The sequence below is a fragment of the Saimiri boliviensis genome, chromosome 11 (genome assembly GCF_048565385.1).
Source record: "Saimiri boliviensis isolate mSaiBol1 chromosome 11, mSaiBol1.pri, whole genome shotgun sequence".
Taxonomy (NCBI): Eukaryota; Metazoa; Chordata; class Mammalia; order Primates; family Cebidae; genus Saimiri; species Saimiri boliviensis.
In genome coordinates this window covers 5,185,537-5,212,631 of record NC_133459.1, presented here as the reverse complement: position 1 = coordinate 5,212,631, position 27,095 = coordinate 5,185,537, and the positions used below count along the sequence as shown (strand labels likewise).

The 27,095-nt window shown below is 52.4% G+C and overlaps 1 protein-coding gene across 3 annotated transcripts in view; it reads left to right on the top strand.

Moving 5' to 3' along the window:
* Positions 1-27,095, top strand: part of ACOT7 (acyl-CoA thioesterase 7) — a 118,213-nt gene that overhangs the window by 67,608 nt on the left and 23,510 nt on the right. For all 3 annotated transcript variants that reach the window (XM_039474226.2, XM_003939621.2, XM_039474227.1), the window contains exon 7: positions 18,678-18,794. In XM_039474226.2, coding sequence (XP_039330160.2) covers positions 18,678-18,794 — 117 coding nt within the window. The remainder of the gene's footprint in view (positions 1-18,677; positions 18,795-27,095) is intronic.

Genomic DNA, 27,095 nt, shown 5'->3' with positions numbered 1-27,095 from the left:
GCATGTCATGTTCATTTACAGTATCTCAGCTGCTTCTCTGATACAGGCACATGCTAAGATGTGTGGTAAGAAGTGTTTACAATGGCTTTACAATACTTAATGCCTATTTTAGTAGGGATTTTGTGCCCACCATTTGTAAGAATCTGTCTAATAATTTTACCAAGCTTAACCTTCTCTTATAGGGCCTGGTATCTCACCAAGAATGAATGAATAAAAAAATGCCGTGTTGAAAACACAAACTGTGCTTTTATTGTATTTTTCTGTAGAGTACTGTTGGCAAGAATGGCATCTAAAATCATTTGAATCAAAATCTTCCCTAAACTGTAATTCACTAGATGCCAGTTGCAGAAGAAAATGGTGAAATGGATGCCAATTTAGCCTTGATTCTGTAATTCTAGAGTGCGGATGTGTCTGAATAGCTGCGCTCGAGTCCCGTTTTCTGTGATTTCCACACATTGGCTAGCCTGGGTCTTGAGGACTTTACACACAGGTCTGGGTGACGATAAACTCGTGAAGGCTGCCTTGGAACGGGAGGAGCTGTTCTGGCTGAAATCGCAGGTGGAATGCAGTGCTCCCACCACACAGGAGCTCATTGCTGCTTTTCTGGTTGCACATACAGAACCTCCTGTCTTTAGTTGGGGGAATAGAAAAGATCTGGGGAGTGAGGCCGAGGGTGTGGAGGACAGTTATTGTCCCATGCGGGAGGAGGGTTGGCGGGGTCTGTGCGGTTCTGGGTTGAAGGCCACATGGAGGGCGTGGAGGACAGTTACCATCCCATGCAGGAGGAGGGTTGGCGGGGTCTGTGCGGTTCTGGGTTGAAGGCCATGTGGAGAGGGCCAGCCTGGTTTTTGGTTTCTGTCTTCCCTGAGTCCTGAGTGAGTCACTCCATGGTCCCCTTCCCTCCTTCGTAGAGTGCTAGGGTTCTAGGGTCCAGCCCAGAAAAGACCAGTTTCCTCCCTGTTCTCCCTTTCACTACCCCCATGTTTGTTTGTGCAGACTGAAGGAGTGACCTAGCAGATGCCTGTGGGGGTCCAGACCTTGGGAGATGGACGTTCTGGGGGTCATCTAGTAGCCCTGTTCAAGGCAGACCCAGAGGAGCCTTCAACACGCATTCTTTGCTTCTTACCTTTTGGAGGCCTTGGCTTTTTTCCTTGGTACTTTATTTTTTATTTTCAAGTTAATTATTTTAAACTTAAGTATTGTGGAAAGGATCCAGAGGGCTTGTTGGTCTCTCTTCCTCCCTTCGCTCCTGCAGGGGTAGCTGCTGGTTTTGGTTCAGGACTCAGCTTCCTAAGCATGAGGCTCTGTTGCTGTCCCCTGATGTGTAAGTTTCGGATGCGTGAGCCCCATCCCTGCTCGTTGGGTGGGGTACTATGATTACTTTCGCTGAAACTATTAACTGCCATAGCCAATGGTTGCTCCATGTGCTTCAGCAGCTCCGTACGACGCTCAGTACGGTCTGGCTGCCACGGAACTGTCCCTGCCGTGTTCCCTGCAGGGCTCCACCTTCAGTCCTCTCCTCCATGTTGCTCATTCTGTGCCTGCTGTCAGCTGCTCTCCTGGGACGGTCCTTGCCACTCCCCTGGGTTGGATGCCTGGATTCACGGATCTTCGATTTTCCTGTTTGCTGGTCTTGGTGAAGCGTGTTCTCCAGTGGCTCCCCAAGAAAAGCACTACGTTCACTGGAACAAAGGCTCAGCTGCCCCCCAGATAGCACGGCTTCAACAAGAGAGAAGACTTTTCCTTTGTTTTAACAATGCAGCTGTGAGCAGTCCAGAGCCAACAGGCCGCCCGTGGTGCTGGGGACCCACCCTTCTGCTGCTCTGTGGCTCCGCCAGCCCTGGGTGCCCTTTGGTGAGCCACATGTTGCCTATCTCTTCACCAGCATCCAGCCCCAAAGGGGTGACAGGCATATTGGAAACTGCACCCTCCGCTTTGGCCCCAGTGTCCTCATGTGGCCACGTCTGTGGGTGAGTGAGTGCCGTTGGTCAGACGCGTCTGTAGACATTGGAATTACTAACGAAGGAAGGGATAGTCTCTGTCCTGGGGCCTACAGGGTCCTCTTCCTGAGCTTTGCAGTCTCAGATGACTTCTGGCTGAGTAGGGCATTCTAGGGGGAAGCGTTCCTTACAGGGCTTGGAAGGCTTTGTCTTCTGGTCCTGAGGTTTCTGCTGGGAAGTGCAGGAACTGTAGATTTTCCCTCCATTTTCTGGCCACAACCTCTGCCTGTCTGTGGGCCTGACGTTCCCTCTCCATTCCAGCCTCCAGCCCTTGGCCTATCATTTATCTTCCTGGGACTTTTTATTACTAACCCATTTAGCTGAATAACAGATCACATGGTTTGCAGTTTCTGGGTGTTTCTTCCTAGTGAAGTGGCCTTCTCCACCCTGTCCCCCAGACACCACCGGTTCACCAGCCACAGGGGGCCATGCTGTGCACTCACCTGAGAGACTTGGCTCTGGCTCCCTGGGCTCACCCCAAGCGTTCAGAGGTTGGGAGGGACCCAAGAACTCAAACTGCCCCCACGTTCCGTGCGGTGCTGAGGCTATTAGTCTCGAGGCGCCACCAGGTCATGTCACGTCTTCCTCAATCTCTGTGCTCTAGGCCGCCCTTCCGAGGCAGTTTTGGCAGGTGAGCTCACTCTTACGTAATTAAAAAGTTAGAATTCCATCCGTGGACAGCTTCTTAAAAAAATTTTTATGGGTGTGTTTATTTATGGGGTACATGAGATGGTTTGATTGATACAGGCACACAGTATGAAGTAAGCACATTGGCCAGGCGTGGTGGTTCATGCCTGTAATCCTAGCACTTTGGGAGGCCAGGGTGGGTGGATCACTTGAGGTCAGGAGTTTGAGACCAGCCTGACTAACATGGTAAAACCCCATCTCTACTAAAAATAGAAACATAAGCTGGGCAAGGTGGCGGGTGCCTGTAATCCCAGCTACTTAGGAGGTGGAGGCAGGAGAATCACTTGAGCCCGGGAGATGGAGGTTGCAATGAGCTGAGACTGTGCCCTGCACTCCAGCCTGGATGACAGAGCAAGACTCCATCTTAAAAAAAAAAGAAAAGAAAAGAAAAGAAAGAAAGAAGCGCATCGTGGAGAATGGGGTATCCATTTCCTCAAGCCTTTATCCTTTTGTTACAAACAATCCACTTACATTCTTTTAGTTATTTTAAAATGTATAATTAAGTGATTGACCATGGTCACTCTGTTGTATTATCAAATAGTAGGTCTTATTCATTCTTTCTATTTTTTTATACCCCTAACCATCTCCCCTGTCCCCTGCCAGCCACCCATTCTGTGGTCAGCTTTGGAGGCTTCCCCTCTGTCTCAGGCTCCTTCCTGGGCCACCAGCTGTGCTGAGGGAGACGCAGCCTCATTTGATATAGAGCCAGCCCTTCCTCCCTGTCCTGCCCTCTTCTCTCACCTCCGTCAGGTCCGGTCTGTATCTCTTGTCTGCTTGAGGTGGTGGTGTTGGCCCCTCCTCGAAAGGTTGGATCTGTGGCCTTGTCTCTGCTGCCTGTTAAGGTCACTTGGGGAACTTTTTTTTTTTTTTTTTTTTTTTTTTTTAAGACGGAGTTTCGCCCTTGTTACCCAGGCTGGAGTGCAATGGCGCGATCTCGGCTCACCACAACCTCCGCCTCCTGGGTTCAGGCAATTCTCCTGCCTCAGCCTCCTGAGTAGCTGGGATTACAGGCACGCGCCACCATGCCCAGCTAATTTTTTTGTATTTTTAGTAGAGACGGAGTTTCACCATGTTGACCAGGTTGGTCTCAATCTCTCGACCTTGTGATCCACCCGCCTCGGCCTCCCAAAGTGCTGGGATTACAGGCTTGAGCCACCGCGCCCGGCCACTTGGGGAACTCTTAAAACCACAGACACCCAGACCCCACCTGACAGGTGACCCAGACCCCGGGGGGCGGGGGCGGGGCGAGGCAAGCACAGGAGCTATAGTTTCCCAAGATCCCCAGGGGATTCTCCGGGACTGGCTGGGGCAGGATGCCGTGGTGAACGTTCCACTCTGCGGAAGACAGACGGAAGCAAGGAGCTCTACTGGAATCAACGTGTCCACGAGTGTGTTTCCCTTACTTAGCAAGTTTCCCAGTTCTGAAATCTGCCTTGTCATCTTCCTGGGTACCCTTCAGTGAGCAGCCCAGTAGCCGTTTTCGGGTGATTTTGAGAAGCCGCAAGACGAGCCCCATTTCTACGTTTAGTTATTGTGATCCTCCTTGAATTACACCACAAAAGACCCTAACAGCTGGGGGTGGAGTCAGTTGAGATACTTCGAGGGGCAGATTGAACTTGGGGACAGCAGCAGCTCCAGCCCTGCCCTGAGACCAGCTTTGTTGGGGAACTGGCCCGACTGGCACCCTCCCAACAGTGCACATTTGGGGCACATCAGCCATGTCTCTCTCATTTCAGCCTAGCTGTGGCCCTCATGGGGCCCTCATCCCAGGGCATGATCCTGGTTCTTCCGGTTGCTTCTCTGGGTCCTGTATCAGGGTCTTAGAGCATGAGGGCAATGGAAGGAGGTGACCGGTCGTTCTCTGGCTTAGAAGAGAACCTCAGTGTTACTGATCACATCAGTTCTGAGTAAAAACTAACTCTGCTCTGAGACAGAAGTCAAGGCGGCATCCTCATTGGGAGGGGCTTGCTCGGCTCCCCTGTTACTGGGAAGCACAGGTTGGGGGGGTGTGGCAGGGAAGCAGGGCCACAACAGAGCTTCCTAAACTCATCTGAGCCTCAAAAACCATCTTAATGCTCTTTAAAAATGCAGATTGTGACCGGTAGTGGTGGCTCACACCTGTAATCACAGTATTATGGGAGGCTAAGGCACTTGGATAACTTGAGGTCAAGAGTTCGAGACCAGCCTGCCCATCATGGTAAAATGCTGTCTCTGCTAAAAATACAAAAATGAGCTGAGTGTGGTGACAGGTGCCTGTAAGCACAGTTACTTGGGAGGCTGAGGCAGGAGAATCACTTGAACCTGGGAAGTGGAGGTTACAGTGAGTTGAGATCATGCCACTGCACTCCATCTAGCCTGGGCAACAGAGCAAGACTCTTTTTCAAAACAACAACAACACAGATTCCCTGGCCCTTCTCCTGGAGGATTTGCTGCAGCAGGGCTGGGTTGGAACCTAGGAACCTGTATTTTTAGTAACAAGTGCCCTAAGTGGCTCTGATGATTCAGAGGCTTCAGAAACAGCTAGAGTGTGGGTTTGTCTCAATGAATCCAGCAACTGTGCCCTCCCACCCATGTCCCTGGACCTCTCCAGAGCATTGGACACCACTGGCCTGGCCACCCTGGGGTCCTCTCATGGGGTTTCAGGCCACCACGCTTTCCAAGTCCTTCATTCTCTCACACTGGTGGGCACCAGGGTGGCTGCGGGAGTGGGCCTGGGCATCTGCATGTTGATTGCACCTTGAGTGGTTCTTCCTGCACCAGGGTGAGAACCCTGGAGCTCTATGGAAGCTCTGCCTCCTCCTCTTTCACCTGCCCCTAAGTGTGGGTGCTCCCCTGAGGTCTGCCCTCACCCTCTTCCCACCTTTTCTCCCATAAGCTCACCTGACCTCATGGCCTCTGCTCCCGCCTCCAAGTGGCAACTGACAAATTTTCTAATATCCAGCTCAGTCATTCCTCCCAAACTCCCACAGCCTGTGGCAGCTTCACCTTGGACCTGCTCTTTCTCTGGATTCCCCACCTGCCCATCCTCCTCCTAACTTCTGAAGCTATGTGAATGGTGCCCGAGGCTGTGGCCTGCCCAGCCCTCACCTAACCTGACCTCTCTAGGCCTCTGTCTCCTCCTCACCAGTGAGATAACGCGGGGATTAGAAATAAACGAAATAGCACAGGGAAGGCAGCGGGCATGTGGGAAGCATTTAAGAAAGATGAGTTACTTTCATAACTTTTATTACATTTACTTTATTGGCTTTATTATTACAGACATAGAGAATGTTCTGCTCCTTGGAGAACTCAAGCTTTTTTCTCATATCCAGGGGAGCATTTATAAAATAGGATCATGTACTTGACCACAAAGAACATTTTAATTAGAAGTTCCCTAAAGTGAGACCCATTAAGCCTAAGCCTCCTTAACAAGAACATAGTCCCTGGAAAGTGAACACGCCTGCGAATAACTGCCGGTCCAAGAAAAAGTAAAATCTGGACGTATGATTATGTAGAAAATAATGAAAACGGAATACTTCCTATCAAAATCAGGGGAGACAGCGAAAGATGTCCTCAGAGTAAAAGTGACAAACTAGCTGGGCGTGGTGACTCACGCCTGTATGAGGCTAAGGCGGGCGGATCGCCTGAGGTTGGGAGTTCAAGACCAGTCTGACCAACATGGAGAAACCCCATCTCCACTAAAAATACAAAATTAGCCAGGCCTGGTGGCACATGCCTGTAATCCCAGCTACTCGGGAAACTGAGGCAGAAGAATCACTTGAATCCGGGAGATGGAGGTCGCGGTAAGCCGAAATCACACCATTGCACTCCAGCCTGGGCAACAAGAGCGAAACTCCATATGTATATGTTTTTTAAAAGTGACAAACTTTGAGCTTATTACTTAAAGAGGAAAATTTAAAATACCTAAGTGTTGGGACTAGGAAAAGAAAGTTAACAAAATCCATCCACAGGAAGGAGGCAGAAGGACTCGGGGCAGGAGCAGGCTGGCTTTATGTCTCCGTTTGGGACTCTGGGTCCCTCCTCTCCCCATATCTTGGAGCTGTCCCCCAGCCCCCTACTCGAGTCCCCCAAATCCAAGTCTTACCACCATAGAGCCTGTAACATTTGGGGCATCAGAGCTTGTTCCGCTGTCCTGTCCAAGTCCAAGCACCCTCTGGTTGCAGCCTACTACACACTGCCATGGCACCCGGTGTACAGAATGGGGGTGTGAGGTCATCACGGAGCCCCTTAGCTGGGATGACTGCCTCTGCTGCCCAGGCTGGACACCTGGTCTGTTTTGCCTGCTCTGCCAGCCCCAAGTCGCGGTGTGCACACCGGGTCAGGGGAGTCAATGAAAGCCGACAGGGCGAACATGACTGTTAATCAGCCTTGGCAGGGAGCGCTGTCACGGCAGAAAATAGTGGCCAGGATGTCGTGGTATTTGTCAGTCTACAAATAAGTTTATCAGTAAAGAGCCAGGGACCCCGCGAGCTATGGCAGTCTGGGAAGGTCTGGGGAGATGTGCCGGCTGTGCTGGGAGCCCTCCGGCGGTCACGGTTCCCTCTGCCTGTCGTGGTTCTCTCTGCCTGGTTGCTGTTCCCTCTTCCTTTTTCTGTTCCCTCCACCTGGTAGAGGTTCCCTACCCCTGGTTGCTGTTCCCTCTGCCCGGTTGCGGTTCCTCCACCTGCTCACTGTTCCCTCTGCCCGGTTTTGGTTCCCCCTGCCCGGTTTTGGTTCCCTCTGCCCGGTTGCGGTTCCCTCTGCCCGGTTGCGGTTCCCTCTGCCCGGTTGCGGTTCCCTCTGCCCGGTTGCGGTTCCTCCACCTGCTCACTGTTCCCTCTGCCCGGTTTTGGTTCCCCCTGCCCAGTTTTGGTTCCCTCTGCCCGGTTGCGGTTCCCTCTGCCCGGTTGCGGTTCCCTCTGCCGGGATTCTTTCCCTTTACCTGGGTTCCCCAGACAACTGCAAGGCTGCCTGTGTTTTTCTTCAGGTCCCTGCAGAAAAGAAAAGAGACCTCTCGTGAGCGTTCTGTATAAATTAGACTGCCCCCACTTACTTTTTGCTCCAAAGCACCATCACTCCCGACACACTTTCCTATGGCCTCTGCGCCCCAGAGTGAAGGTAGACACAGTGGGGACCTGTCTGCTCACTGCCGCGTCCCCACTTAGCACAGGGCCTGGTGTGGAGTCAGCATTCAGAAGCTGAATGACTGGACTGGGAAGAATGAAGGTCCTGCCTGGGAAAGAAGGATGCAGACTGCGGGCCCCGTGCAGTCAGCCCCACCCAGCAGAGCGCGCCGGGCTGTGTGCGGGCTGTACCTGAGGACCCCGTGATGGCCGCTCTTGCTCTTTACCTCGAGAACCAGTGACCAGGTGCCTTCTCTGTGCTGAGCCCCTCCGTGCTCCATCACGGGCGCTGTGGACGAGACACAGCCCTGCTGGTCACGTGGGAGTCAGGCCTCCTGTGACAAACATCCATGTGAGCGTCTAGCTGCACGGGAACCAAACACGCCGCCCCGCGTCTTGAGGCCAGGGGACAGCACGACTTAGCTCCAGACTGCCGGAGGAGCAGAGGAAAGAGGGGGCCGAGAAAACACGGGGAGGGGTGCAAGTGAGGCATCCGCCACCACACTCTCGTTCGCTTGGTCTTCTTGGGGCAGTTGTGAAGAAACGATCTTTTGCACCTGCAGGAGGAGTTTTTGTTGTTGTTTTGTGTGTTTTTTTTTTTTTTTTGAGACAGAGTCTTGCTCTGTTGCCACGCGCCAGGCTAGAGTACAGTGGCGCGATCTCGGCTCACTGCAACCTCCGTCTCCTGGGTTCAAACAATTCTCCTGCCTTGGCCTCCCGAATAGCTGGGACCACAGGCGTGTGCCACCACACCCAGCTAATTTTTGTATTTTTTAGTAGACAGGGTCTCACCATGGTCTTGATCTGTTGACCTCATGATCTGCCCACCTCGGCCTCCCAAAGTGCTGGGATTACAGGCATGAACCACTGAGCCCAGCTTGGAGGAGTTGACTTTCACTGAAAAATACAAAAGAGGACACAGTTGTTCTTTTCCAATTCTGTGACCTTGTTTGGCTGGAGCCCCCACTGCTGCATGGGACACAATGTGCTAGACTGGGGGAGAAGGAGGTAAAGAGGTGGACAGAGGGCACATTTCCTACTCTTTTTTTTTTTTTTTTTTTTTTTGAGACGGAGTTTCGCTCTTGTTACCCAGGCTGGAGTGCAATGGCGCGATCTCGGCTCGCCGCAACCTCCACCTCCTGGGTTCAAGCAATTCTCCTGCCTCAGCCTCCTGAGTAGCTGGGATTACAGGCACGCGCCGCCATGCCCAGCTAATTTTTGTATTTTTAGTAGAGACGGGGTTTCACCATGTTGACCAGGATGGTCTCGATCTCTTGACCTCGTGATCCACCCGTCTCAGCCTCCCAAAGTGCTGGGATTATAGGCGTGAGCCACCGCGCCCGGCACATTTCCTACTCTTGAGGAACTTCTGGTCTAGGGGGCTTAAGAGGTGAACAAGCAAACGCTTTGGGACATCGCTTTCTTCCTCGTGAAGCTGAGTGGCACTGGCTGTGTTACCTTCCTTCCAGTACTCCCCTTCTATGATCTTGGTGTTTGAAAACATCATCCTCCACAGGTGGAGCTCCAAAGAACAGCCTCATGTCCATCCTGATGCTACTGGGGTGGAGGCTTGGGGACTGGTGAACTTGAACCTTGAACCCCAAGATAGGGTCAACCCTGGAAACCTGGGCCCCTCCTCCCTTGACTGGGCGTGGGGTTCATGCTGCCCCAGTCCAGGCATCCTACAGGCACCGCTCCCAGGAACTCACTTTTTCCTCCCACACTGGCTCCTCCTCTCAGCCAGGTCCCTGCTGGTCAGCACGTCATCCTTCTCAAATCATGGGGCACAGACTGCTTTCCAGAAATACAGAGCGTTTGGTTCAGGTCATGCCATGAAGCGTAAGAACGTCCTTCTCTGCCTGGGTACGGGTCAGGTGTGGGCTTTTTTATTTTCTTTTTTTTGATGGTACCTTGTCCAGCCTGTGATCGCCAGGGGCATTGTGGCAGATACTGACAGCATTTCCCTGTCCAAGTGATAAACACAAACTCGTAAACAGGAGCATCACCTGGGCTCTTGGAAGGAAACTGACGCCCCACTAAAATGTCTGGGCCTTCCGGGAAGCGACTTTGCTTTGGGAGACTGCAGGCCGAGGCTGCAGCTTCTCACTGGCCCGTCCTTCCTAAGGGTGGGCCTGGAGGCTCATGCGTAGCTGCGGCCTCCTCTTGCCTGGGCCTCCGTGGACGTTGGGATGCAAAATCTATCCACCCTTTCTCTGCTTCCTTATTTTGAAAGTGAAGCACTCAAGACCTCCTCCCTTCCCTGCTTTAGACTCTATAGAGTGTGAAGAATAAATGGGCGTGGGAAGCTCTTGGCCCTTCCCCCTGGGTTTGTGATGCTCCCAGGCATCCGGGAACCACTTAGTGAATATTCTTCTGTCCGTGGTCCCAGCCACAGAGAGGCAGGTTACCGGACCTGGGAGAGAGAGAGGCCAGGGCCGTCTCATGGGCTCTCACTCCACTGGATCCTCTCAGAACTCTTGTAATTACTAAAGGGCGGGGTATTTAAAACAAGATGAAGTTACTATCGTTTTCTTAATATAGGAGACTGGCGCCCACGCTCCGTCAGTTGGGATTAAATATAGAAATGGGGGCATCTCAGATTGCCGCCCACAGAGCAGACAGCAGCACATGGGCTCTGAGCTATGAACTGCCGCCTTGGGTTTGCAGGCAAGCCTGACCCAGTCACCTGCCAGGCCTTCGGAAAAGAAAATGAAGCCTCTATTTTTAAGCCAGTGGACAGATCCATACTTTAAAAAACACAAAACAAAAACGTATAAGCAGTTGAATGTTACAATTTGAAATATCCTTGGTATCTAGCGTGCATGCATTAGTGACTAAGAAAGGCTTGCTTTTCCCCCCATCATGCTTGAAACGAATGCAGCTCCAAGGACAGCAAGTCCTACAATTTTGTTGTCATCTTTTAAATTACAGATCTTAGGAGATGAGGACGGCCCGCGGTGGACTGTAATGTGCCAGAGTTATTTTCCAACGTTGGCAGCACCCGCTGTGCCTGCAGTGGGGGAAATTGATGAGGCTTTTCAGTAGGAACCTGGAAAGAAGCATCTTAGAGAAAACTCGGCGCTTGGTATTTTTAATACGGTGGAAGAAAGTGAAAGGGAGACGGCGACTTCCAGCACCAGAAGGCGGGTGGCTCCCTCTGGCAAGGCAGGGGGCCCAGGTGTGCAGTGGTGGCGGGAAAGGCAGCTGTGAAGCAGGCACTGTGGTTTTCTGGTTTTTTTTTTTTTTTTTTTTGAGACGGAGTTTCGCTCTTGTTACCCAGGCTGGAGTACAATGGCGTGATCTCGGCTCACCGCAACCTCTGCCTCCTGGGTTCAGGCAATTCTCCTGCCTCAGCCTCCTGAGTAGCTGGGATTATAGGCACGCACCACCATGCCCAGCTAATTTTTTGTATTTTTTTTTTTTTAGTAGAGACGGGGTTTCACCATGTTGACCATGGTTGGTCTCGATCTCTCGACCTCGTGATCCACCCGCCTCGGCCTCCCAAAGTGCTGGGATTACAGGCTTGAGCCACCGTGCCCGGCCCTGGTATTTTTTCCTTAAAATTTAGTTTCTCAACTAACACATTGATTGTAGTGTCTTGTGTGTGTTGTCATAGATATAGGTCTTTACAGGCAGGCCACGGTGGGATGAAAACGTGGCTTTTTAATTATCTCACTTCTGCAGGGACCACCTGACCTCATCGCTGTCTGTGGGTGGCAGGTAGCCAGCAGGCATAGCCCCAGGCCCTCACAGCAAGATGCCCAGGGTTGTGCCTCGCCAGTACAAGGGAACGGAGGGCTTGCGGTTGAGTATAATCCTGGTTTTTATGAGATCACTTTCCTCCCCTCTAAGTAGCCACCAGAGTTCAGCTGACAAACAGACCGTGGGTTTTTTTATGTTTTTCTCAAGTCCACCGGATCGACACTAAAAAATGCATCTGAGAAAACATAGACTGGGGTGCCTGGAGGCTGAGGCACTGGTTTCTCGCCAGGTCCTTCTTCTCTAGTGGGTTTCTGCTTCTGCCATCTGTGCCTCAACACCTGCAGGGACCAAAAGGGAGCCTTCACTGTTGCAAGGCCAAACGCTTGGTTTATGGGCCGTTCTAATTGTTTCCCCCAGAAAGGTTATCTTATGAGTCCTAAAGTTGGCCTTGAGTTGGCCCAGGATCCTACTATGACGTCTCTGGGAGGTGCAGATGGCCTGAAGTGCACAAAGGTCCTTCCAGGTGAAATCAGAGCCCTCCTGCCTGCTCTCCTGGCCATGTCCTTGAGGCCGGCCCAGGTCTTAGGAGACCTCCTTGTCTGCCAGAGTCAGGATGCCCCACTGTCCTAATTTCCTGCTGCTTGTGAGTCACTGTTCCTGGTGCTTAGAATAAAATTCCAGGTGTGGGGTACAGTCTGATCATAGACACACATGGTGGGATTACGACAGCCCCTCTGGCCTGGGCCCTAGAATAGCATTGGCTCCCTCCACCAAGCTCAGCCCTTCCCGTTGTTGGTACAGCGTTGCTGTTTCAACCATTTTCTGAGTACCAGGTGCCAGCTCTGTGTTGGGTCAGGGACACAGGGACAGTGAGGCAGGTCCCCACCCAGTGCAGGCATCCAAGTCACGCCACACCACGCAGCGTGGTCTGGGGCTGCTGTGCGGAGCCTGCAGGAGCATGGGGGTGATGAAGGGGGCATTCGCACACCAGGCACTCAGCAGCTGCTCACATCTTCCCCTTGAGATCGACTATCCCATGCTTTGGATCCTGCAAGGTTTCCAGTAACGTGGGGTCCCCTGTGGAATCTCATACCAACAAGCTAGCATTTTGGATAAACAGGGCAAACCCCGGTTTGAAGGAGTTGGTTACAATTCCTTCTAGTTACTCTCCTATTCTGCTTCCCAGGATGGACAAACAAGGGGTTAATTGTAGGCACTTTCTAGGTTGTGAGCTTTAATTCCAACACAAACCCTTCCTTTCCCTCCTCACCCCACAACTAAACCATGCTGAGTTGATGATACCAGCTGGTGGCCAGCACTGCGCACTCTGGGTCTGTGGCTTTGAACTCTCCTTCCTGCAATTATCTTGGGAAGAATTCCACTCCAGACGCGATGTCACAGGACAGGATGGCAAGGCAGCATGGCATTGCCTTTGGTGCCCCAAGGTCAGGTCTGGTCCCATCCTACCCCTAGCGGTGTGACTTTGAAAGCGCGACTCTGTGTGTCTGGTTCCTGATTTGTAGAATGGAGACAGGGAGGCACCTGCCTCATCGGGTGCTGTCCGGTGAGGACAGATGCTGGTCATCATGTTTTTGTGGAGAGGGCCTGGCCGTGCGTTAGGATCTGGTGCTGTCTGGTGAGATTCCGTGTTTGTGGACAGGGTCTGGTCAACTGTCAGAATCGGGTGCTGTCCAGTGAGATTTCGTGTTTGTGGAGAGTGGCCGGTGGCGCATCAGGATCGGGTGCTGTCCAGTGACCCCGTGTTGGTCATCCCGTGTTTGTGGAGAGTGGCCGGCGGCGCATCAGGATCGGGTGCCGTCCAGTGACCCCGTGTTGGTCATCCCATGTTTGTGGAGAGTGGCCGGCGGCGCATCAGGATCGGGTGCTGTCCAGTGAACCCGTGTTGGTCATCCTGTGTTTGTGGCGAGTGGCCGGTGGCGCATCAGGATCGGGTGCTGTCCAGTGACCCCGTGTTGGTCATCCCGTGTTTGTGGAGAGTGGCCGGCGGCGCATCAGGATCGGGTGCTGTCCAGTGACCCCGTGTTGGTCATCCCGTGTTTGTGGAGAGTGGCCGGCGGCGCATCAGGATCGGGTGCTGTCCAGTGAGATCCATGTTTGTGGAGGGGGGCAGGCCGTGCCTCAGGCCCTGGGGCTGCCCCAGTGAACAAAGTTCATGGCTCATGGCACTGACCTTGAAGCCAAGTTCCTCCATGTGACGTGCTTGGCCATGCCTGGCACTGGCTTCCACAGCAGTACCAGCCACTGCCCTCGGCATCCGGCTCGCAGCCCCAGCAGCATTGGGTCCTGTGTCCACGTGTTCTCCTGGCTCCTGACGCTGGGCTTTGGTGGTCCTTCCTTCCTTTGTTCCTCTCTCAAAAACTCCTGCTTGTCCCTGCTTCGTTTGTTCCCAGGAGGACCCTGACTAGCTGCTGGCTGGCGACCTATCTCCACTTTAGGACGGCACATTTGGTCATAAATTTCTCACATACTCCAGTTAACAATGGGTCCCCCAGCACACACGGTCCTGCTAGAATCCTGTCTCGTTGACATTCTTGTGCTCAGCTGTCGTCAATCACCAGGTTGGCATATTGGCATTTTCTGAATATAAGTGGTCAGCATTTCATGGCAAATGCGGCTGGTCCTGGCCCCCGTCGGAGGCTCACAGTGCTTCTGCTGGCTGCCCGGGGCAGTATTTAGAGTTAGTCTGCGGGAAATGCTGTGGAATTCTGTGGCACACCTGTGCTGGCTGTGTGAGTGAGCGGGGCCACTGGTCCCCCTGTTGTGGTCACAAGTCAGCTTCTTTATGAGGCAGATCAACCTGGAAGAACTCAGTCTGTGGGCTCCAGCTCTGCCTCTACTGAGCCCCTTAAACACATGCACACACATGCCACCAACACACACACACACACACTCTCTCTCTCTCTGTCTCTCTGAAGCCATGACCTAGAACCTAGTCAGGAGATGGCCATGTGGGTCTCTGTGCTTCTGTGTTTGGCGCCTGGTAAGGGGAGGCTGGCTGTGCTCTGGATCCCTCCTTTGCCCACCTGAGCCAGGTGAGTGGGGTTCTCAGCCAGCACTTACCTGGTGTTCTGAGCTGTTTCATTTTTCTTTCCTTTTCTGTTCAGCAAATCTCAGATCTGTCCCCAAAGCCCTAAATTAAATTCGTGTTCAGCTCAACAGATGTCTACTGAGTCCCCGGGTCCCATGGTAGCAGCTGCCATTGCTGAGCGACCACATGGCCCGTCCTGTTTGCTCCTCAGTCACCTTGCCTGTGGGCGCTATCACCTCCTCTTCCTAGCAGACCCAGTGCCCATGGCCCAGGGAGGACAAACTGCCTGCCCAAATTCACCCAGCCAGAGTGGCAGAGGTGATGGGACCCACTCCCGCCAGAGCCTCTGAGGGGACTCACATGCTCTCAACAGGGACAGGGGCTCAAGCCCCTTCAGGCGTGGGCGATGGGGCAGGGAGGGCGTCACACTAGGCCTCATTCCAGACTCCATCCTGAGCCACACTGTGGTGGGGGCACACTCACAGCTGGGTGTGGGTAATTCAGAAGCCGAGGCTGCCGCCTCCACGGAGGCCCTCGATATTGATTCATGGATGATCCTATTCTGTTTTGTGTTTTCACCTCCTTGCCATGCTGGGCTAGGGACCTGGCCCGACTGTCCTCTACCCTGCCAAGCCTGGGCATGCAGGGCCTTTATGGAGGCCCCTTGCCATGGGGGAGAGACCAGGAGAGCCTGGTGGTGGCTCAGCCAGGCTGCACCTGTTTCTAATAATAACATAAAATCACCTTGCAGAACTGTGAGAGCCAAGCCGCCTGAAGCCCGGAGGTGCCCTCCCCTGCTTGGCACCCAGAGCAGCATCTTATTTGCCTGGGGGAGAAAATCTGGTGCCTAGGATTTTTCCTCTGCCAAACAGCTACTTTCCCAGCGTTTCACCTGCGCTCTTTCTTTAGAATCAGATCTCTGTGTAACTTAGGGCCTCCATTGTTCATTTGAAAATGAGGATGTTAATTCAAAAACGGTGATGCAGCTGGGCACGGTGGCTCACGCCTGTAATCTCAGCACTCTGGGAGGCCGAGGTGGTTGCATTACTTGGGGTCAGGAGTTTGAGACCAGCCTGGCCAACATGATGAAAACCCATCTCCACTAAAACTACAAAAATTAGATGGGCATGATGACAGGCACCTATATTCCCAGCTATTCAGGAGGTTGAGGCAGGAGAATTGCTTGAACCCGGGAGGTGGAGGTCGCAGTGAGCCGAGATCGCACCACTGCACTCCAGCGTGGGTAACAGAGAGACACTTCATCTCAAAAAGAAAATAAAAAAGGAATACGGTATGCTGATGTCCCCAGCACAGGTTGAGCCGAACAGATGCACCAGGTCTTTGAAAGGACAGGCGGAAGTGCAGTGAATGTGAACCTGGCCCTTCCTCCCCTCACCTGTCCTACCTCATTTAGCAGGATCGTCTTTCAGGTCCCGTGAGAAAAGTCATGGTAATAAAAACATAATGCTTTAATCAGTAACACTCATGTCTGTGTTTTAGCTTTTTATTTGGGGAATGGGCAGATATACACAAAAGCAGAGTATAGAACATCCCAAGCCCCAGCGTGTTCGTCTCCCAGCACCAGCGATGGGCAGCACCTGCCCGTTCTGCCTCACCTCTTTCCTGCTGCAGTATTTTGAAGCCGAGTCCAGATAGTGTATCTAAAATATAACTTCCTACCTTGAACCCCCACAATAGCTCTATCACATCCTCCCAAATACACTTATGAGTCCTTAATATCATCAAATACCCAATCAGTGTTCACATCTCCCCAGTTGCTGATCTTTTTGTCCAGTTGGTAGAGTCCAGATGCACACAAGGTGCGTGCCTCTCGTTAGGTGGATGTGTTTCTTGAAGAATGGGGTCCCCGTGGGGGGCACTAGGCAGGAGCCGAGCAGCAGGGGCCTCTGGCTGGCCTCTGACTGGGGCCTCCACTAATTCTGCTCTTTCCAGCTTTACCTGCTGGATGCTATGCGCATTTGATTCCCACCTTAAATGTGACTCTGTACAAGCCTGGTTTTCACTTGTGGGATGGAGTCTGGTTTCCTGCCTCTCTTTGGATTTATTAGAACATTCTGTGTCCTTGGCTGGGTGCAGTGGTTCACACCTGTAATCCCAGCACTTTGGGAGGCTGAGGTAGGCAGATCACCTGATGTCAGGAGGTCGAGACAGCCCTGAACAACATGTCAAAACCCCATCTCTACTAAAACCACAAAAATTACCTGGGTGTGGTGGCATGCATCTGTAATCCCAGTTACTAAGGAGACAGAGGCAGGAGAATTGGTTGAACCTGGGAGGTGGGGGTTGCGGTGAGCTGAGATCATGCCACTGTACTCCAGCCTTGGTGACAGAGCGAGACTTTGTCTCAAAAAGAAATCATTCTGTGTCCTAGGGTGAATGCACATAACTTTCTAAAATTTCTAGTAGCTATTAAGTTGGTTAATATCACTTTGCTGCTTTTATAAGTCAAATGTGGTTGACTATTGGCAATTTCATCTAGTTCGACCTAACAAAAGATATGATTTAAGTTGTTAAGTGAAATAAGAGCCAGGAGCAGTGGCTTACTTTACCCTGTAATCCCAGCACCTTGGGAGGCTGCAGCAGGAAGATCAATTGAGCTCAGGAGTTCGAGATCAGCTTGGGCAATATAGTGAGACCTTTCTCTACAAAAAAAAAATAAAAAATAAAAGTTAAAAAATGAAATAATTGTAATATATGTGTTGTACGGGGGGTCGAGGACCAGCATGTGCACAGTGGTAGTCTGTCAAATGAGAGAGATTGAGTAAAAGCAGACATCTGCAGCCTGAGGCTTGCCTTGACCTTACAGGATTCTTTCAGTGAGTCTCTGTTTGTTTTATATAACAGCTGTAGTAAGGATGATTCACATGCCATACAATTCACCTGTTTAAAGGGCGCTGGCCTGGCTCGGTGGCATGCCTGTAGTCACAGCACTTTGGGAGGTGAGGTGGGCAGATCACTTCAGCCCAGGAGTTCAAGGCCAGCCTGGGCAATATAGCAAGACCCCCCCATCTACAAAAGATTAGCCAGCTGTGGTAATATGTGCCTGTCATCTCAGCTACTTGGGAGGCTGAAGTAGGAGGATCACCTGAAGTAGAAGCCTCAACCTCCTGGGGAGGTTGAGGCTGCAGTGAGCTGAGATCACACCACTGCTTTCTAACCTGGGTGACAAAGTGAGCCCCTGTCTCAAAAATAAAGTGTTCAAATTGTTGTTTTTTTTTTTTTTTGTATATTCAGAGTTGTGCAACTATTATTGCCGTCAGTTTTAGAACATCACTTCTCCTAAAGAGACCCTGTACCCATTCGCACTGACTCTCATTTCCCCCTAATCCCTTATCCCCAGGGAACCACTAAACTACCCTCTGTCTGTGGGGATTTGCCTATTCCGGGCTTTTCCTGTAAATGGCAGCATACAGAGTGTGGTCTCTAGTGTCTGGCTTCTTTTGCTTTGCATATAGTTTTCAAGGTTCATGCCTAGTGCCGCGTGTATGTTTCCATTGTACAGAATGGCCACATTTTGTTTCTCCATTCGTCATTGATGGACCTCTGAGTTGCTTTCACTTTTTGGCTGTGATGCGTACATGCTGCTGTGAAATCTCTGTACAAGTTTCTGTTGCACATGTGTTTCTTTTGGGCATATTCCTGGGATTGGAGTTGCTAGGTCCTATGGTCTCTCTGCATTTAGCCTCTTATGAACCTCCAAACTGTTTCCAAAGCACCTGCACCATCTTTCAGTCCCACTGGCAGTGGAGGAGGGTTCCGGTTCCCCCACATCCTTGCCAGCACTTGTTCTGTGACTTTAGGATCACAGCTGTCCCAGCTGATATTGTAACAAAACCTTCCAGCAATATGGGATATCTATAGAGGACAGGGAAAGGGCTGTTTTGGAGTGGCTTGGCATATCAGCCGTGGTCTTTTTTTTTTTCAAAAGCTCCTGAGGAAGCCCCACATGGTGTGTAAGCAGAGCGCATGTGGTCCAGCACCCTGCACCCCTGCCAGCCTCGGCCCTTGCTGGAGGCTAGTGGGAGGGGAGGGCTTGACTTGTGACTTGTTTCCAGGATGTGAAATGGTCTCCCCCTGCCTCCATGTCTCATCTACTGAATGCCCCTTTCTCCTCAGGCGTGACCATGAAGCTCATGGACGAGGTCGCTGGGATTGTGGCTGCACGCCACTGCAAGACCAACATTGTCACAGCTTCCGTGGATGCCATTAATTTTCACGACAAGATCAGAAAAGGTAACCACTCTTCTGGCAAAGAGGAAGGAGGCAGTGCTCTTCAGCCGCTCGGGTCCCTGCACCAGACTTCTTTTCATACCCAGGGTCACATGGGCCTCGGTGTGTGCCCATCTGCCCCAGGGAACGGGAACCTGAGGTTTCTTGCCTTGTCCTTGCTGTTTATTGACATGATGTTTTAATCTGGTAAAATCCATGACTAAGATATGATGGGGCCGTTATCCTCCTAAAGACTTGCCTAAACTCCCTTCTGAAAATGCTCCACAGATGGAGCTCCGGGAAGGTCCTGTGCCTACAGCTGCCATGACCCTAGACACCAAACCTCGCAGCAGCACGTTTCATTTTGGGAGAGGAATGAATGATTCATGATGTAAGCAGTGAAAGGATCAGTACAGAAAAGCCCGCAGGAGCCCCTCCTGGGCCAGCCCTGCCCACGCCACCCAGGGCAGTGCTGGCGTTGGGCAGTTTTTGCCCATGACAAAAATCCAATCCCAGCTACCTGGCCCCGCCTGGAAATGGTGCCTGCTGTCCCTGGGGTGCATGTGCCAGCTCAGGAGGCCAGGCCTCTGCAGTTTGTATGAGCAGGGGTCACCACGCTTGTCTCACATTACCGCTTTCTGCAGAAGTAAAGTGAAGTGCCCCCAACACATGGCGATTTCTCTCGGTGTCATGGCTCCTGAGATGAGGCCGTGCACCGTGCAGCCCCTGCCGCAGCCCTGCCTTGAAGGCCGAGGGTGGTGTCAGCATCATCAGGACCTGGTGATGACTCTGAGGACGCCTCATTAAAGCAGCTCGTGGGAGGAGCTGTCAGCTGAGACCAGCCCCTTGTCCTGAGAGGCGACGGAGTGGAAGAAGTGCCAGTTTGGCTCTCCTCACCGTGGCTCCTGCCCACTAGAGCCCAAGCAGGGGCGGCCCAGCCCTGGTGCTCCCTCTGGCAGCTGCTACTGCAGAACACGCCTGGCAATGGGCAGCCCAGGACCGGGCAGAAGCACCCAAGATTGGAACGGTGGAGGGTTGGCTCCCTCCCTGGAATGACGGATGGGCTGACACATGTTGGATTTTGGGTGCTCTGGGGTGAGGAGAAGGATGGTCTGTGCCATTGCACCCCTCCACTTTGCAGAAGCCCTCTTTTTTTTTTTTTCCGTGATGTGGTCTCACTCTGTCCCCCAGGTGCAGTGGTGTAATTTCTGCTCACTGCAGCCTTAAACTCTCATGCTCAAGCAGTCCTCCCACCTCAGCCTCCCAGGTAGCTGAGACTGCAGGCATGCACCACCACAACTAGCTAATTTTTGTATTTTACATTTTTTTTAGAGACAGTGGCTCACTCAATCTTTTTTTTTTTTTTTCAGCCGTTTCATGCTTGTTGCCCAGGCTGGAGTGCAATGGTGCAATCTCAGCTCACTGCAACCTCCGCCTCCCAGGTTCAAGCAATTTTCCTGTCTCAGCCTCCCGAGTAGCTGGGATTACAGGCATGTGCCACTGTACCCAGCTAATTTTTCGTATTTTTAATAGAGACAGGGTATCACCATGTTGGCTAGGCTGGTCTTGAACTCCCAGCCTCATGTGATCCACTCGCCTTGGCTTCCCAGAGTGCTGGGATTACAGGCGTAAGCCGCAACACCCGATCTCAGAATCTTTTCTTGACTGATAGATGTTTGCCTCAAACGTAGACCACAATGTCATTTTAGAATCTGCCCAAAACAAGCAGGTCCAAACAAGTGTTTCAGCTTGTGCCCGACAGCCCTTCGTGCAGTGCGCGGTGGTGTGCGACCCTGCAGGAGAATCTGTGGCATCGTATTCCATGCCATTTTTTCTAGGACTCCTGCCTGGGTAAGTCACTATTAGGGCTACCTTGTGAAATACAGCTGCAAAGTACATAGTGGGAAATGTGCGTGCATTCCACAGGACTTGCCATGCTCAGTTGTCCTTGAGTGTCCTTGGAGAACCATCAGGAAAGGAATAGACTTTCCAAGATGGTCACTCTGTTTGCTAAATGTCAGCCTAGTCATCAGATGTTCTCTGCACAAAACTCGGCGAAGCACCCAAAGAATGAAAAGGCAAGAGCTTTGTTAGAAATGAGGAAGCCATTCAAGGGGGAACATTCAAGGGGACTTCCCCACAAAGTCCCCACCTTTCCGGACGAAGTGGCTCACACCTGTAATCCCAGCACTTTGGGAGGCCGAAGTGGGTGGATCACTTGAGTCCAGGAGTTCGAGACCAGCCTGGCCAACATGGTGAAACCCCGTCTCTACTAAAAACACAAAAACTAGTCAGGTGTGGTGGCAGACTCCTGTAAACCCAGCTACTTGGGAGGATGAGGCAGGAGAATCGCTGGAACCTGCAATGAGCCAAGATTCCACCACTGCACTCCAGCCTGGTGGACAGAGCAAGGCTGTGTCTCAGAAACAAAACAAAACAAAGTCCCCACCCTCAACTCCTTGTACAACCGGAAATAACTTTTAAGGGAGAGCGTTAGGAGGTGCGTTGTGGTTCGTCAATAGGAATGATTAATTTTGAGGGAAAATCAGGAACCATAGTCCGAAGCGAATGCTTTTTCCAGGAATTAGCTTAACAGCCTAGAAGGCTTCTGGGGCAACGCACACGAGGAGCTGCTTTGACAGGCTTTCTGCAAGGGTACATTTCTTCTAAAACAGGAGGGGACCTTCACTTTTAGAAGCTGGAATTTCTGGCAGGACATTCGCTTGGATTGGCTTCCTTCATGCTATGAGGGTGCGGGGCAGGCTGGGTGGGGCTCGCCTGATTCCCACTGTCCTGAGCCACACCCAGGGCCTGGCAGTGGGCCCTCCAGGCCCCCACCTAGTCTCAGCTTTGGCCAGAGCCTCCTGGGTGAAACCTTGGGCTCCTTACCCGGAACAGAGAGACCCTTCTTGTTTTCTTAGATGACATCTTGTTTTGTTTATGGAAGAATTTGGGCCAAACTGAAATAGCAGCCATGGAGTCTGGCCTGTTTCTGTGCCAGCGTCCTTCAGGGCCTATTGGACGCTGTCGCATCCAGGGGCTGTTGGATGCTGTCACACTCGTGTGTTGTTTTCCAGAGGATTGTCACACCTGCTGGGTTGTTTCCAGGGAGGCGAGGGCTGTGCTGGCCGAGCAGGGCCAGGGTTGGTTGTCAGAGCAGGGTTGTGATGCTCGCCCCTCAGACACTGTGCCTCAGATCAGCTCACTGCCTCCCACGCTTGCCCCTCGGTAGGGAAACAGAGCAAGGCTGTGGGGGGAGGCGTGGCCCCTGCTGGCTCTGGGTTCTGGGTGACACTGGGCAGGTGTGTGACAAACTGCAGGGGGCCGGCCTCACGGTTCCCATGTGACTTTCTCGCGGACTCCGCTGGGTCTGCTGTACACCCTTGCGCCCCACGGCTGCCTCTCGCTTCAGCCATACCATGAAGGGGGCCTCCAGGGCCAGACCCTGCTGCTGGGGCAGGGGCACACATTATTGTGGATTGTCCGAGTCCCTGTCAGGAGCCCGGGGAGCCGCTGGCAGGCACAGAAACCTCACCTTGGGTTGCAGGCAGCACCTGGCGGAGCTTTGTGCTATAGAGAATGGGTGTTGCTTTCTGGTGGGCTACAAACAACCAACATCTGCTCGCCCGTAGTTCTAGAGGCCACAGTTCTGAAACCAAAGTGTCAGCAGGGCCAAGGTCCCTCCGAAGTCTTCAGGGGAGGATTCGTCCCCGCCTCTCCCAGCTTCTGGGAGCAGCAGCTGTTCTGTGATGTTGCTTGGCTTGTGGCTGTGTCACCCCAGTCTGTCTCTGTGGTCACAAGGCCTCCTCCTCTCTGTGTCTTTCTTCTTCTGTCTCTTACAAGGACACTTGTCATAGGATTCACAACACACCTGGAGAATCCAGGGCGATCTCATCTCAGGACCTTTTGCTTAATTATACCTGCTAAGACTTTTCTTCCCTGAAGGCCCTGTCCTGAGGCTGTGAGTAGATGTATCGTTTGGGGACCCACTACAAACGCTTTGTCTCCGTAACTCATGTAGAAACTAGCTCACTTCCACATTTTTTTTTTTTTTTTTTTTTTGAGACGGAGTCTTGCTCTGTTGCCAGGCTGGAGTGCAGTGACGTGATCTCGGCTCACAGCAGCCTCTGCCTCCCAGGTTCAAGCAATTCCCCTGCCTCAGCCTCCCGAGTAGCTGGGACTACAGCCTCGTGCCACCACACCCAGCTAATTTTTTATATTTTAGTAGAGACGGGGTTTTACCATATTGGCCAGGATAGTCTCAATCTCCTGAACTCATGATCCGCCCACCTCGGCATCCCAAAGTGCTGGGATTACAGGCATGAGCCACTGCGCCCGACCATCACTTCCACTTTTGTAAAATCATGAACTTGGTCAAATCCCCTCTGGGATTCACCAGCCCCAGGCTGCCTCTATCTCTATGGATGTGGGACCTGTCCTGTGAGACCCAGCGTGACATTGACATCAGCCTGGAGAAGGGGCCAATCTGAGGAATGCAGGGGGAGTGACCCCAGCAGGCCCCCAAGAACCCCCCACTTTTGAGAAGAGCAGCATGCAACTGGGCAGGGGACTGGCCCCAGTCCCTGACTACAGAGAGCAGCCCCAGTAGAGCCAAATGAGAGACTCTACAGTAGCAGGCCTTGGGGCTATGATGAAGGGGTGGGGCCTTTCCTCTGAGTGGCAGGGAGCTGGGGTCAGTGTCAGAAGTGGGAATGGATGTGACGTCTTCTCCGCTAGCACCAGGAGGCAGCAGTTTTGTAATGACAGGAAATAGTCACATAGACCAAGGAGTTGCAGTTCTTTGTGTTAGGGCATTGTGTTCGTATTCATTCAACCTTAAGTATAAATTCAACCAGCATAAAGATTACTTTCAAAATTGTATGTTTGTGGAAAAGGTGCTGGTGCCAGGTGGACTGGGCACATCTGGGCGGGGGGAGCCTGAGGGCACAGCAGGGCCGTGGCAGCCGTTCACAGCCCGTGCCCCTCACGTGAAAAGCCCTGAGAGCCCACTGGTCCCCTGGGAGGGGACCCCCTACCTCCCACAGGCTGATCTGCCACAGTGGGGAAAAGCCCAGGAATTGAGACCCGTTGCCAGTCATATGGCCTCTGAGTTTCCTGGGGCTGCTGTAACATTTCCATACACAGTAGCTTAAAATAGCCCGCACTCACTCTCCCGTAATTTTGGAGGTCAGAAGTCTAAGGCAGGTCTGCAGGCTGCATCCCACCAGGAGGCTTGAGGGAAGAATCTGAGTCTCACCTTTCCCAGCTTCTGAGGCTACCTACATTCCTCGGCTCATGGCCTCCGCCATCCTCCAGCCTCTGCTAACATCATCCCATCCCCCTCTTGTTCTGACGCTCCTTCGTCCTCTCATAGGACCTCTGTGATTATATCAGGCCCACCCGGGTACCCCAGAATAATCTTCCCATCTCAAGGGCGGTCAATTAGCCAATGTCTGCAGAATCTGCTTTGCCACATGAGGTCACAGGTGCCATGGATTCGGGTGTGGGCATCTTTTGGGAGCACATTATTCTGTCTTAGCAGATGGAAGGTAGCTTTCTGATGTACCCATTTCAGCATATTTTATTAGAAAAGAAGCTGGGGCTGTGCTTAGGATGCTGTGGTAGGAGGATTGCTTAAGTCCGGAAGTTCGAGACTAGCCTAGGCAACACAGTGAGACCCCTGTCTCTTTAAAAACAAAACAAAAAAACAGGTTGGTCACAGGTGCTCATGCTTGTAATTCCAATACTTTGGGAGGCTGAGGCGGGAGGATCACTTGAGCCCTCGAGTTTGAGAGCAGACTGGGCAACATGGTCAGACCCCATCTCAACAAAAGATTTAAAAATTATCTGGGCTACTCGGGAGACTGAGGAGGGAGGATCACATGAGCCCAGGAGGTGAAGGCTGCAGTGAGCTGTGACTGTGCCACTGCACTCAGTGTGGATGACAGAGCGAGACCTTGTCTCAATTTAAAAAACAAAAACAGGCTGGGCGTGGTTGCTCACGAATTACAGGCGTGTAATTCCAACACTTCGGGCGGCTGAGGCAGTCGGATGACCTGAGGTCAGGAGTTTGAGACCAGCCTGGCTAACATGGTGAGATCCCGTCTCTACTAAAAATACAAAAATTAGCTAGGCATGGTGGCACACATCTGTAATCCCAGCTACTTCGGAGGCTGAGATAGGAGAATCACTTGTGCCTAGGAGGCAGATGCTGCAGTGGGCCGAGATCGTGCCACTATACTCCAGCCTGAACGACAGAGTAAGACTCCGTCTCAAAAAAAAAAAAAAAAAAAAAAAAAAACCAGCAACAAAAAAAACCAGTGGGAAGTGGCTTTTTCAGGCAGGAAGTGCTTTGCTTTCTCTCCTCCAGCCTATCGTAAAACTGCCTCCTAGGGAGAGTGATCTTTTGTGTGATACCAGCCAAGTGCCAGGCCCCGTAGCTGTGGCCTGCCCTCTTGCTCGGGTAGGGTGTCTCTCAGGAAGTTACACGGGCAGCTTTGTGTCATCCAGACATTGGCTCAGGGGGTCAGGAGATAACAGTTTGGCATGTGCCTAGGAGGAACTTACAAACTTGGGGCACCTTCCATGGCTTGGAGAGGCCTCACCAGCTGCCACAGAGGCCACTGCCACCCTGCCACGGGCCCCGCTCAGTTGGTTGCAAGTTTGGCATTTACGTCACAAATCAGACTCTTTCAGGATGCTCCGTGCTTGCCTAGACCCCGGAGGGCCACCTCTGTTAGCCTCGCCCCTCACCAGCCCAGCCCAGCCCGGCCCAGCCCAGCCCAGCATCACCTTCACTGTCACAGCCTTTTGGTGCCAGGGATCTGATGTTCTTCTGCTCACAGCCTCCGTGGCTGCCTGTGACATGCCACACACCACATTCAGCTTGAGCCACTCCATCTGGCACTTCAGGTCAGCCAGGACAGGCTGCCACTTGTCATAGCTGTCCCCTTCCACCTGTGCACCAACTAGCACAACCAAGCACTTACAGAGCCCTTAGCACGTGTGTGCCAAGTGAAACTCTTACCAGGCAGTTGGAGCGAAGGAAGGAGCGCTTCATCCATGGATCTCTTGGGAAAATGGGAAGTAGCGCTGAGGCCTCCTGCCTCGTGCCACTGCTCACCCAGCAAAGGCGCGTGGAGTTCCCCAGTCCAGCAACGGAGTCGGTGCCAGGGAGCCAAGGGCCACCACAGGCCAGAGCCTGCACCCAGGGGACTGGCACAGGGGAAGGCATATGGAGCCCGCTGGCACCCACAGAGCGGGAGAGCCCCCCGACCCCAGGCAAGCAGAGGATCCCCCGATGGGAGCTGCAGGGTCACTTGCTCTGTGGATTATTTTTCTTCAGTTGAGACATTAAAATGCCCAGAGCTAACCGGTGTGAACAAGTTACTTTGTTACCTTCAGCGTAATGGTTTTGGAAGTACTTGGTAAGAAAATCTGAAGTTGATGTTTTCTTGGGGAGAAACAATCTCCACTATTAGGGTGAAAAATGAGGAATCTTCTAGAAAAGGCCTTGGGGTGTGCTACGTAAGAAATACGAAGTCTGTTCACTGTTTCCAGGCTTTTCTTACGAACGTTAACGGCCACAGCTCTTTTTGGAGTGTAAATGCTGAGCTGTTCCTAAACTTTGAAACACTTGGCAACCTCTCAGTCTTGCTAACAGCTATTTTTTTTATTATTTTGTTTTCTTTTCCAAATCCCTGGCATACTGCTGAAATCTGGCTGCTGCCGCCCCTGGAGAGACGCCCGTCTGTCGGGGGAGTCAGGCTGGGGCACCTGCCAGCGCTCACGGGCTGCGCCACTCCAGGCAGGCTCAACAATTACTTAAAAACAGAAAGCGGCTGTAATTCACAATTCAGCCCACTACAGGCACCGATATATTTAACTCTACCTAATACACTTGATGCCAGGCGTTGTACTAAGTGCTGCATACCGTTTACTTCGCACACAGCCCAGTGAGACAGGGACGATCTCTGTCTCTGTTTTTCCCATTTGGAAGCTGCAGTTCCGAGGGGTCAAGGAAGCTGTTCACGGCCACGGAGTTGGTTCCAAGTGGGGCTGGGAGGGCAGACCCAGCAGTTGGTCTCTGGGACCAGAGCTCTGCGCCCATGCTTTGGTGTCCCCAACGGCCTGGCCTGAGCACCACCTGGCCTCCGTCGTTAGGAGTTGGAGACCAGCCTGGAGTGTGACTAACGAAGCTCGACCCTCACTGATCACGTGTGGCTCCAGCCATCTTTGAGGCCTGCCCTGAACTGCGGGGTGATTGTGACTGCTCCCTGGGCCCATGTGCAGGAACTCCGGGCTCTCAGTCTGCCTGAAATGCGT